The following is an 11,715-nucleotide window of genomic DNA, read 5'->3' on the forward strand; positions in this document are numbered from 1 at the left end:
ATTCTTTTTCAATTGTTGTCGCATTGTTACTTATGTCGGCCATTATGGTTTTCAATGTATAGTAATCAATGGAATTGTTTGTAAATAGGTAAGGAACACATCGTACATCGTACACTTCAACATAATTAATTGCTGATACTAACTTTCATTTACGTAATACTACTTTGCCTTGTGCTGACAGCACTCATAATTTCTTTTATATATAATATTACAATTGCACCTATTCTAATAAAAAATTTCAATCCACTGTCTTTAACTTCACATATATTTAGAAAGTTATTATAAATACTTTTTTATCCAGTTGTGCGTTTCCAAACACACCCAAATTTAATCAAGTGAGAGGAAAAGGAAAAATAGTGACGAAAAATTGGATTTATGACTGTCATCGTGAAAGAAAACGTTTCCCTTGGAGACGATACGCCTTGGATAAGAAAGACACAAATGAGAGTGAAAGTGAAGAAGAAATATGGGAACAGAAAGAACTTGGAGGATTTGAAGGGGATTCAGAACTTTCAAATGGAGAAATGTAAGGTAAGTGTAGATGAAAATGAAAAACTTTTAACAAATAAAAAAATATTAAAGGCGCACTGGCGAAGGTAGTGATACAGAAGATGAAATTGAACGAATTCAAGCCCAACGACTGAAACAAAATGAGAAAAGAGAAGAAAATACTTCTGAGGAGGTAAAACCAGCGGAAGTAGACCCTTTTTCTGTCGACACAGAAGATGAAGAAGACGTAATGTTACGTAAAGTTGAAAAAGTTAATCATGAACTTCCAAAATTTTTCGAACATCATGTTCTCTACATTGATAAAGATTTACCGAAGGACGATATCAAACAAATTGAGAAATATATTCATGCCTATAAAGGGTTTGTAATTGAAAAATAACTGTTGCATATATTATGTATTAGTTTTAATTTTCGAATCTTTCAGGGTTTTAGTGGAGGATCTCAGTGATATTGTTGATATTATATTAGCAGACAGGAACAAGGATAGTTTTAGTTTAAATGAGGCTTGTCCAGAAGCAAAAATTATAGACTATAATTGGATTTGGGAATGTCATAATCAACAAAAACTTGTTCCTTTGGATAATTTTACCATTCAGTGTTAATTTTGTATGTATATTTGGTTTTTATTAATAATAAATAAGCATATCTGAAGTATTTAGTTACTATGTAATGTATATGGTTAAACATTTAAGGAAGGTGCAAAAATAAATTATTTTCCAGATTTAAATTATGTTACTTTTTGAGACCATGATTTGTCGTGACAGCAACGGCATGCGAACTGAATTCTCACTATTTTTTTTTTTTAATTTAAATCGAAATTCCCGCCACACTACCTCCAACTATAGAAATATAGCTTTAACTTTATCTATGGCTGTATTATAACCTTATTATTTTAGATTGTTGAAGGATTGTGCTACGCGTGCTCTCCATCTCTTTTCGTCATGATGATTTTTAGGTTCGTGGATCTCTTTTTAGAGTTTAGAGGAGGTTAGTCTATCAATAATAATGTGAAAGCAATTGTATTGTCTTTACTTTAATTAAAGTCGAATGATAATTGTTTTTGTTACAATTCTGTTATACAGGAAAAGTGATTTAATATTGTGCTCATATTTATGCTAGTAGTTTTAGATCTGTAAACATTAGTTATCCTCCAAGATCCAAGCATAGTTTTACAATAACAAACAAATGCATCATTATTTTAATAGATTATTGTGTAAATTTTATTCAAAAATTGCTTTGGTTGGTTCAGCTAATATCAATGGTAACTCGACACAGCATTTATTACATATCTTATTAATTATTTTGTGCCACTTACAGAGTAACAATAAAAATAGCAGACAAAAGTCGCAACTCCGTAAACGCCTTCGTCAAAGTGGTGAAATTACTTCAGGATCAGCCAAGGATAAACCAATACAATTTCTGTTGGTGAATAACAGAAATACAACAAAGCAAGTAATTGTACGCATAGTGTTTGGTAAATATACAGCAGCTGGTATCACACATAAGGAAGCTTTAGTTGATGGGCAGTGTTTGAGAGTTCATGTAAAACCCATAGAGGAAAAGAGTAAGTGAGATACAGTTTTCGTATTTTTTTAACATTTACATAGGCATGAAACATTTGCTGTTTCACTTATAGTGTCTACTGTTTTCTAGTAATAAAGAAGCTACTGCAGAAAAAACCACCGGTCCAGTTGAAACAATCACATTTGAAGAGAGGTAGGAAACAACTTGGGTTGTCTGAGAGATTAAAATCTAGGATACAATCGAAATCATTACAAAGAAAAAGAAAAAACGGTCAAAGAGTGTCACTTAGGAACACAAGAAATTTTATTCAGTCACAACGTATTCTTTTAAGAAGTCGTTCTCGAAATCCCAATAAAAGATTTGTGAATTTTATAGCCATACCTATTAAAAACCGAAAAAAGCCAAGAAGTATGAGTACAGATTCTGAAACTGAAAAGTGTGACCCTCTTAATATTTCAACCAAAACTGAAGAAATAGTGGCATTTGATGAAGTAAAATCGTTTTTACCTATTGATGAACCACCTTGTTCAGAGTCAAATGAAAAAGAGAGTGATGCAGATCCTTTGGGGTATGAAAATGATCCATTAAGTGATAGCGAACTCCCCCAAACAACTGAGGAAAGTAAACCGACATTTGAAAAGTTCAATGGACAAAGTACACCATTACGTACATATGCTGGAAAACGACCCAGAAAAAGTTCGTTAGTTTCAGAGGTGGAAGGGATAAAAAAACCAAAAATAGATGATACAGATAGTGAAGACTTGGAAACGCTTCTTGCAGGCGCCCCTAAAACTGAAGAAGAAAAACAAAATAAGGACCAACTTGACAACGGCGATTACACGGCTGAACTAGAAGAAGAAAAAGCCTCCAAGTCTAATACTGTGAATGGTAACGTTATCGTTGACGACGGATGCTTTTACACGCTAGTTTGTAGAACCGGAAGACCGGGTCGTAAAAGAATATTGAAAAATAATCTTGGTTTTGAGAAGCTGATGCACCAATTGAAATTAATCCGACTTCCAGCTCCCAACTGGAAGATAAAAATTTTTGTGACGCGTGATCAACAAATTTCTGAAATCACATTCGCTAATAAATTGCCTAACGAACGGTGCGTGAAATTTTCACGATCTTCTATAACTTATGTGATCACTTTTAACTCGCAAGTGGTCACTTTGGTGGGTGCACCTAGCTCAATCGACTCGCCTTCGGATATTACACGTTTGCTCGAAATTTTGAACACTTTGGACGATGACGACCCCCTTATAGAGTACAATCCAAGTACAAAGTAAATGGTTAAGTAATTAAAATAATAATGGAAAGATTTTGCAATTTTCCCATCAGAAAAAAATACATTTAGAGTTTTAGTAAATAATCTTCTTATAAAATAAGCAAATTTGATTTATTTGGAAAAAATTAAGTGCTTTTAAGTTCTTTTTTCCATATTCTTTTCATTTTAGAAAGTATAATTTATAATACTTGAAATACAAGTGCATTTTTCAATTACGAACTGTCTTTTTGCAGGCTACTATTACAAAAATCTATTTATTACAAGGAATATGTTATTTCTAACTTGCCATGTGTTATTTAATTAAAACCTAACTTATTAGGCTTTGAATAATGTTATCAAGACAATTGTGAATATTTTCAAATCACATTTTAACATTTTTATTTGCCCTTGCAGTGTTGTATATTGTAAAATACTTTCTTGGTAATTGTCTTAATGACGCAAATGCATCTTACAACTTCGCATACCTAACTGTTCGTGTACTTATCAGATTTTTTTATGTTATTAAATCCGGAATTAGTAATTTGTAATAAGAGACCAATGCATGATTATAAAAAATTATATAATAGTATTTTTAAGTGCGATGTACAATAATTGTAGTTGTATATATGCCTTTTAAGTTTCAAAAAATAAAAGACGTTAAATATCCGAACGATCCTTGTTTCTTTTTTTTATAAAAGAAAAACAACCTTTTTTAAATGTACATTTACAATCATAAATAAGCAAACATAATTATAGTAATCAATCAATTAATCAATACATCTATTATTTACAAATTTGTTAGTGTAAACGAGGGAAAGTGCGTCTTTCGGGAACTGTAGCGAAAATGTACAATGAGGCACTAGAGACACATTTATTACACTACGTAATAATAAATTTATTCGGCAGTACTATTAGTTATGTCTGTTGTACTTTGTTGCTGATTTACTTGAAATAAACTTCCAGGATTTACCACCCTCGCAAGAACTTGACGACCTTGCACAGCTAATAAGAAAAAAAAAATTCACTCCATAGCGCATCAAAAACGGATTTTTTTCAAACTTACCCCTTCCTTGTGTTGTTTGAGCCAATGGAACAACCTTAACACCTTGCAGAGTTTTAATGTTTAGTGCAGTCCCTTGAAACCCAACCGGAAGTAATATCTGCTGTGCAACAATCTGCCCTCCTTGGTTCTGGCTGGCTAACACCAATCGTTGTGTATTACTTGTTGGACTCGACTGCAACCTGACCGTTTGACCGAGCACGATCGGGTTCTGCGTGACCGTCTGATTTTGACCAATACCGACCGCAGTAGTCTTACCGCTAGTACCCAAAACTACCTGTTGCGATTGCTGAACTTTCAATTGTGGACTTAAGATCACTTGAGCGCCTCCCTGTTGTCCTAATGTGGATGCCGACACGCTTGTGTTTGACGCCGTCTTGGAAGTCGTATTCGAGAGTATAAATGTTGCTGCATTGCCACTTCCGCTCGGTTGCGTCTGGATGAGAACGTTCGATACGGGGATGGCCTGTCCTGAGGCCCCTTTATTCGCTAGAATTAACGGTTTGCCGCTAAGTTGAGCTAAATTAAGACTATTCGTGGACACCATCCTCACCGAGCTCGCGTTTACTGTCACCGATTTGCTCACTACTACGTTTTTGGCATTCACGGGAATTTTAATTTGGGGAATGCTTTTCGCGATTTTGGTGGTACCGACGAGCTGTTGGGTGACTTTAGGAGAAAAACGAGTCGTGGTGTGCGTTCGTGTATTACTTTTCGCGACCGCTTTCGACGTGGTAATAGTGGAGGTGGCTGTTGTCGCCATTGGGGTTGAAATAACGAGTTTTAGCTGGTTGGGGAATGCTGCGGTAACGTTATTTGCGGAAGCGACCGCGAATTGGGCCATAGGGGATTGAGCAGAGGCGCTTGTTAATTGAATTATATTCGGCTGACAACCTTTCGGGTTTGCTATCCGCAATGCTGCTCCTGTATATAAATTAATCAAATTAATTAACAGATAAATAAATAGAACACCAAATAGTACCTTGAGACAGTTGTTTCTGAGTTAGGAGGCTCTCAACCGATATTACTTGACCCGCTGCGTTTGTTAACACTTTCGCAACTAAAGGCGCTTGGGTGGTTGAGATCACAGGCTTTCCTTGAATATTATCTAAAATTAAAAATTTATTCTGACTTCTGATCATTTTTACATAAGTCAAAAGTAAAACATAAACCAACAGGTCACCCACCTGTTGCAGACAATTTATTTTGTGCCAATAATGACGTCCCGACGGCGGTTGCCTGCTTTATCACTTGTCCAACAGCTCTCTGTTGTTTACTAATAACTCCACCCGACCTGGGTGAGCACAGAACAGTCTGTTGTACAGGCACCGCTTTCTGCTTCAAGGTTTGCAAAATTTGGTGTTGCTGTGCAAGTGTTAATGTTTGCACTTTTGGGCTAGATTTATGAGTTTGTTCTTGCGAATCTGATTCTGGGGACGACGAAATCGATATCACGGGAGTACTTTCTGATCCTGGAGAAATCATCCCGGTGTCTATTTCCACGTTGGCGAAATGTTGTTGATTTTGAGTCGTATTTCTTAACACAGTGATATTTTTGATGTTCTGAAGCTGTTGGGACGTGAATGTTTGCAATACTTCACCTTGTATGTTAGACAACTTAACTTTAGGTTCAGTTAATTTCTGTTGCTGCTGCTGGGACTGGTTGGTAACTGTCAGTGTCTGCAGAAGTTGCTGTTGGGAGACGATTTCTTTTGTAGGTGTTTGTCTCTGTTGGTCGGATTGTTTCAAGAGGGGGCTACCTGAAGTTGGGATAATAAGAGATTTTCCAGGGTTTGGTGAGATAATTTTCACAAGACTTTTCCCTGTCCGTGGATTAGTTATCTGTTTGGCCACAGGACTCGAAACACGCTGATGTATTAAGGCTTGGATGGTTTCATTAATTTCTTTGCGATCTTGAACCGTTCTTACTACTTGCTTTGACGGAGACGCTCGAGACGGTGACAACATTATTTGGGCTGTAACATCTTCTAAGTCTTTTTGTGTGACCTGCTTATCTTGTTTTGAAATCAATATAGATGTTCCGGTTGGTTTAGGCTGAACAACTTTTGGTGGAACATTGACTGGTGTTTTCTTTTCAGGTACTGACACTGTAGTTGCTAATTTCAATTGCAATTCATTAGATGGCGTTTCAGTCATTACTTCTTCTTCTATTATTTCAGGAGTAGATCTTGAAGGCTTCGTTGTAGGTTTTTCTAACTTCGGTTTTACCTTACTGGGTGTTTTAGTTTTAGTTACGACTTTCTTGGGAGTTTTATTGATACCTTGACTTTGTTGATGAATACGCTCGAAGTCTTGTTCTGATCTGTTTCGGTGCAGGTATATCCACACCTTCCGTTTCGGATCGTACTTAACACACGGATCAAACTGAGTGTGCATCCGATCAAGAGCCCCACTGACGACCGATTGGAGTACGTTTTCTGGGACATTATTTTGTATATATTGGGAAGATTTAAGTAACTGACATATTTCAGCCCTCGTTCCCTCCCCATTAGGTAAGCGAGCTGCAGCATCTCTTACTAATGTTAAGATGGTCACAAAGTTAGGCCTGTCTGCAGTCAGCATACTGTGACCCCTGGCTTTAGTAACTCCTAGATTTTGGTTACTATAAACACCTTTGACAGGCCCCACAATACCTTCGTACCCGTTACAACGGTACGTGAAGGCTTTGTGTGGAGAATTGTATCGTTTCCTTTCTTGTTCTTGAAATTGTCGTATTTCTTCTGGGTCTGCTTTGCGAACAGTCCATGTAGTAGGACAACGAGGTGGTGGGGGTGTTTGCGACCTGTCGCTTATTTCAACGTTTTCTTCTTTGTAGTCTTTTAACGTTGAAGACAATTTAATTTCGTTTCGTCGTTCCAACCAGTACTGAAATAAGGGCATTAGGAGGCTATCAGAGTCTCTTCCTGCTCCAATCCATTGGTACATTTCTGAATGAATTTTAAACTCGATATACGGGACAAAATCGTCTAATATATCTTCAAAGTTTCCACTTAAAAAGTTAATGGCAGACGGCAAGGCTGCCACCCAGTTATCAATGTAACTATACCAATCGTTTAAGGGACTTATGGGGTTTTCTTGCCAAGATATCAGTCTTTCTTCTAGACATTTTAGACTCATTCTGTGTTCATTTGTTGAACAAATTATATCGCGAATTAATGACAAGAAATTTGCATGCGTTTCTTGCATTAATTCAGGCCGATTATTGATCTCCAGGATGTCTATATGGGAGTCTTCCAAATCAATTGGCAAATTCATCATATCAATGCCGTCTAAGTCTGAAAGGGTTGCAGGAGTAATTTTACCAAATGACGTTATCGAATTAACAGTTTTGAAGTCGTCGTTTAATGTTTTAGTTTCTGGTACACTGACCGTTGGAGGACTGGTGCTGGTTATAACTGATTCCGTTTTAACACTGTTCATTTTTGGCGTTTTTATTGAAATTCTATGCGAGTTAAGTTTCTTCACTTTACTTTTAACAGATGAAGAGTTCACAAATGAATCTAAAAACGAATCTGAATCGGAGTCCAAATCGGAATTGGAACTGTGGCCAAAGAAGGGATTGGTTTTGGTTATAAGTTCTGAAAATGTAGGAAGATGATGGGGATCTTTTTTAATTTTCTTTCTTTGCACAAGTTTCGTTTCCAAGTGATGTTTTACAGAGGAATTTGTGGATGCGCTTATAGGGGGGTTAATTTTCTTTACATAAGGCAATTTTGTACGTGCAATGATGTCAGATAAGGAGAATCCTTTAGTGTCATATTCCAAGTCATCTTTGTACTCCAGTCGCCGTTTTCCGTGATTTCGTATCATCGTTTTGTACGAATCTTCCGTCAAAAAGAACGGATTTATGTTCGGATTGATATGTCTTTCTAAATCTAAACCAGTTGGTTTTGTTGAAAGAGTGGACATGAATATTTGCTCGTTACCTAAAGGATTTGAATTTTTTATGTTGTTTAAATGTCGCCTCTGTTTACGAGGCAAGGGTATGCATGGACCTTCAGGGTAATTCTCATCTGATGAAAAACCACTTTCTTCAACTTGTGCTCTAATTGAAGCAAGCTCTTGGAAATACCTAACAGACAAAAATAATCTTAACAAAATATTTCAACAACAAAATATAATACAACTTACCTTTTTTTTGTTCTATATGAAGCTGGTTGAACATAAGATGGGTTGTTGTTGTTTTGTACTTTAGGTTCAAATCCAGGTGGTAAATTCCTAGCTAACGTAAGCAGTTTTTGTCTGGATGTTATAACATCATTCTTCAGACGTTCTCTGCATTTTCTATATCTAAATTTCTCCTCCTTTCTCTCAGCTTTTCTTATTGTTAGTCGCATTTTGGCAATATCTGGTCTATAACTGCCCGCCTTTAGACTATCATGAAACTGTTCTAAAGGATTGCTTCCAAAACGAAACTGGTCACCCCTAAACAACCTCTGCAAGGTAATATTCTTTTCTTCCTCATCATTCTCTGGGAAACTGGGGAGGAAGCTTTTCAAATGTTGTCGTTCTATTTCTGATAGCGAATTCCAAGTATGCACAGAAAAGAATTCATTAAAAATATCCTTTCTTTCACATAAACCTTGAGGTAATTTAATTCTCACTCCACACACTTGAGCTGCCTCTAACTTTTCGTCATCGTCTGAAGAGTCAGTTGAACTTTCGGTGGACGAGTTGTTATCAGAAGAATTGTCTGTATCCATTTTATAATTGCCTGCAAAACAATCATTCCCTTACTTGGCAAGTAAAAATAAGCAATTGCAATAACACCTTTCGCCAATATTAGTACAAAAAAAACAATTGTACCTTAATAAACTACATCTTTGCAATCGAATGTAATGTTTTCGTTTGCGTTAAATGGAACGTCTAAATTGAAACGAGAAAGCTAAATATTAATTGAAGGTCACCTTACTGCGGTGCCTTGTTTTTATGGCAACGGTTAGAACTTCGCATGTCGCATATTTATTTTCGCCTGTAATCATTTCTGTTGAAGATGCTTTCGCGACGATAATCGTCATATCAATAAACAATCATGCATGACATGAACAAGAGGGGGAGAGGGGCGCTTTAATCGGACATTATTTTGGCGGATTTTTAACACACCTGCAATATTTGTACTAGGTTTTGTCCAAAAAATTTCCAGCCACACTCACTACGAACGGGTATCTCATCGACACGCCTGCATTGCGGATATACACAGACAACGCATACCGACAGGCAGTTTTAGTAGTGGTGGGCCGCGAAACCATTTTGATGAGAGAAACCATCAATACGTTTGTGGTGGGATACTGTGTTCAAAAATTTTTGCCTTTAAAACTCATTTCTAATTATGTTATTTATTTTCATTGGTTTTCTTAGTCTTATTTTATCAAAGTATATCATCATTTAAAAGGATCAAACGTTATTTTATTTAATTAAAATTAAATCAAATTCGTTACGAAAGCCGGTTTTTGAAATTTCTATTGTGATTTTGTTCTCGTTATGTTGGCTACCTTCAATTGAAAACTTACGCTTGCGCATCGACGTAGTTGTCATTATTTAAGAAAATGGCGTTGAACTATCTTAACCTCACTGTTAAGTTGCATCCAGTTGTATTATTTCAAATTGTAGATGCTTATGAACGTAGAAATGCAGACTCCCAGCGAGTTATTGGAACCCTTTTAGGTAAATATTACGATATACGGGTGCCTTTTGTTGAAGAAGTAGTTAAAGTGTGATGCCATGTGTTTATAACCTATTCTTTTCCAGGGAGCGTTGACAAAGGTGTAGTAGATGTAACTAATTGCTTTTGTGTACCTCACAAAGAACATACAGATCAAGTAGAAGCCGAATTAACATATGCCAATGATGTGTATGAATTAAACAAGCGTGTCAATTCATCAGAAAATATTGTTGGTTGGTGGGCTACTGGAAATGAAGTTACTAATCACAGCTCAGTAATTCACGAATATTACTCTAGAGAATGTAATAATCCAGTTCATGTCACCGTGGACACTGGTCTTCAAAGCGGAAAAATGGGCATAAAAGCTTACGTATGTGTTCTGCTTGGTGTACCAAATGGTAAACAAGGATGCATGTTTACACCAATACCAGTTGAGATATCATGCTATGATCCTGAAGTTTATGGTTTGCAATTGTGTGCAAAGACCATGAGTGGTGCTGCAGCAAGATCAAGAACTGTGCAACCCATGATGGATTTAGCCCAGGTTTGTGAAGCTGGCCAGAAAATGGGATCGCTATTGGACCAAGTATTAGCTTATGTAGAAGATGTTTTAGCAAATCGAGTTAAACCTGATAATGCTGTAGGTCGTTCTTTGTTAGATTTGGTTAATTCTGTTCCTCATATGACTAACGAGCAATTTTCTGAAATGTTTAACAGTAATATCAAGGATTTGCTAATGGTTATATCACTCTCTCAGTTAATCAAAACACAATTGCAATTGAATGAAAAATTGACTTTGGTTGCATCTATTTAAATTTTACAAATGTATGTACTTTTTTATTTAATTTACTTCTACAGGATAAGTACAATGTTAAAAGATATGTTATGAATTATTGTTGTCCTAACAAGTATGAATAAACATTTTGTAAAGACAACTTGTTTTATTTTCATTATCTGAACGTTATAAAGAGTGATTGATTAATTTTTTTTTCTGAAGAGTTTAATAACAGTTAAAATTAATATTTTTAAAATTCCAAATTGCTTGGTATTTTTTAACTGGGATTTTACATATAGTTTAAGGCAATTAAAACACAAATTTATTTTTTTCTGGTTCATTAACACTATAACTTGACTCAAGGATAGATAGCAAAAAATTTTAATAGTAATAAAATTAATGAAAATTAGTATTTTAAACTTCTAAACACTAATACAGATAACTTAGTTTTTAATATGAGTTGTGTAGTTCAGATGGCGCTACCACGCACAAAATATTTACCATAATATACTTTTGATGTAATTTGTGCAGCTTAGATGGCGCCACAATGCAAAAATATACATTTAATGGTAATTCAAAATAAATGTTTAATAACTTATGTAATAATAAAATTGGAATAAAATGTAGATATAATATCAAATTCATTTGTTCAGTAAGCTAATATTTAACAATAAGGTCAATAAAATTAAAGTTTAGAATATTTGGTATTTGTCTGTAGCTAATACCTACCTAGGTATTCACTTTCCTCTAAGGGATAAGGGTTCGAAAATTAGATCATTAAATTGATATCTTTAGGGTGTTTCGTATCTTCACATCAGTCTACTGTGTATATCTCCATAAACTATTAATATCTACAAGTTAAAGAAAATATTATGCACACTAGAAGATCGTAACTT

At 35.5% G+C, this 11,715-nt stretch overlaps 4 protein-coding genes across 7 annotated transcripts; 3 read left to right on the top strand and 1 right to left on the bottom strand.

Moving 5' to 3' along the window:
• The first annotated feature begins 279 nt into the window (after nt 1–279).
• Nucleotides 280–1,161, top strand: LOC108738469 (DNA repair protein XRCC1-like). The gene is made up of 3 exons (XM_018471898.2): nt 280–526; nt 583–870; nt 935–1,161. Coding segments are annotated over exons 1-3 (468 nt in total). The 5' UTR covers nt 280–524; the 3' UTR covers nt 1,113–1,161.
• A 243-nt stretch (nt 1,162–1,404) lies between these two features.
• Nucleotides 1,405–3,967, top strand: LOC108738456. 2 transcript variants are annotated; one of them, XM_018471882.2, is made up of 3 exons: nt 1,405–1,497; nt 1,828–2,074; nt 2,164–3,967. In XM_018471882.2, the coding sequence occupies exon 3, from the start codon at nt 2,445–2,447 to the stop codon at nt 3,321–3,323; it is 879 nt and encodes a 292-aa protein (XP_018327384.1). In that variant the 5' UTR covers nt 1,405–1,497; nt 1,828–2,074; nt 2,164–2,444; the 3' UTR covers nt 3,324–3,967. The 2 variants fall into 2 exon arrangements, with proteins under 2 accessions (XP_018327384.1, XP_018327383.1); XM_018471881.1 differs by lacking the exon at nt 1,405–1,497 and adding an exon at nt 1,504–1,771.
• LOC108738446 (nuclear factor related to kappa-B-binding protein) lies at nt 3,966–9,813 on the bottom strand. Of its 3 annotated transcripts, none has more exons than XM_018471861.2 (6): nt 9,153–9,464; nt 8,514–9,096; nt 5,549–8,454; nt 5,344–5,469; nt 4,365–5,285; nt 3,966–4,303 (listed from the first exon to the last, which is right to left on the bottom strand). In XM_018471861.2, exons 2-6 carry the CDS (start codon nt 9,083–9,085, stop codon nt 4,197–4,199), a joined length of 4,632 nt encoding a protein of 1,543 aa, XP_018327363.1. In that variant the 5' UTR covers nt 9,086–9,096; nt 9,153–9,464; the 3' UTR covers nt 3,966–4,196. The 3 variants fall into 3 exon arrangements, with proteins under 3 accessions (XP_018327363.1, XP_018327361.1, XP_018327362.1); XM_018471859.2 differs by lacking the exon at nt 9,153–9,464 and adding an exon at nt 9,486–9,813 and having other exon boundaries at nt 3,967–4,303; XM_018471860.2 differs by having other exon boundaries at nt 3,967–4,303; nt 9,189–9,464.
• Nucleotides 9,814–9,903: 90 nt separating this feature from the next.
• On the top strand, nt 9,904–10,976 carry LOC108738464 (eukaryotic translation initiation factor 3 subunit F-1). Its single transcript, XM_018471894.2, has 2 exons — nt 9,904–10,046; nt 10,131–10,976. Exons 1-2 carry the CDS (start codon nt 9,929–9,931, stop codon nt 10,856–10,858), a joined length of 846 nt encoding a protein of 281 aa, XP_018327396.1. The 5' UTR covers nt 9,904–9,928; the 3' UTR covers nt 10,859–10,976.
• The last annotated feature ends 739 nt before the right edge of the window (nt 10,977–11,715 follow it).

The sequence above is a fragment of the Agrilus planipennis genome, unplaced genomic scaffold (assembly GCF_000699045.2).
Source record: "Agrilus planipennis isolate EAB-ADULT unplaced genomic scaffold, Apla_2.0 scaffold20, whole genome shotgun sequence".
Lineage (NCBI taxonomy): Eukaryota > Metazoa > Arthropoda > Insecta > Coleoptera > Buprestidae > Agrilus > Agrilus planipennis.

Bases quoted from the DNA above. Each gene is read 5' to 3' on its own strand.
- LOC108738469 (XM_018471898.2), top strand. The intron at 871-934 runs GTTTGTAATTGA...CGAATCTTTCAG, and splicing joins TATATTCATGCCTATAAAGG to GGTTTTAGTGGAGGATCTCA.
- LOC108738456 (XM_018471881.1), top strand. The intron at 2,075-2,163 runs GTAAGTGAGATA...ACTGTTTTCTAG, and splicing joins AAAACCCATAGAGGAAAAGA to TAATAAAGAAGCTACTGCAG.
- LOC108738446 (XM_018471861.2), bottom strand. From the start codon at position 9,085: ATGGATACAGACAATTCTTCTGATAACAACTCGTCCACCGAAAGTTCA. The intron at 5,286-5,343 runs GTACTATTTGGT...ATTTATATACAG, and splicing joins TCAGAAACAACTGTCTCAAG to GAGCAGCATTGCGGATAGCA. The intron at 4,304-4,364 runs GTAAGTTTGAAA...TTTTCTTATTAG, and splicing joins TCAAACAACACAAGGAAGGG to CTGTGCAAGGTCGTCAAGTT.
- LOC108738464 (XM_018471894.2), top strand. From the start codon at position 9,929: ATGGCGTTGAACTATCTTAACCTCACTGTTAAGTTGCATCCAGTTGTA. The intron at 10,047-10,130 runs GTAAATATTACG...ATTCTTTTCCAG, and splicing joins AGTTATTGGAACCCTTTTAG to GGAGCGTTGACAAAGGTGTA.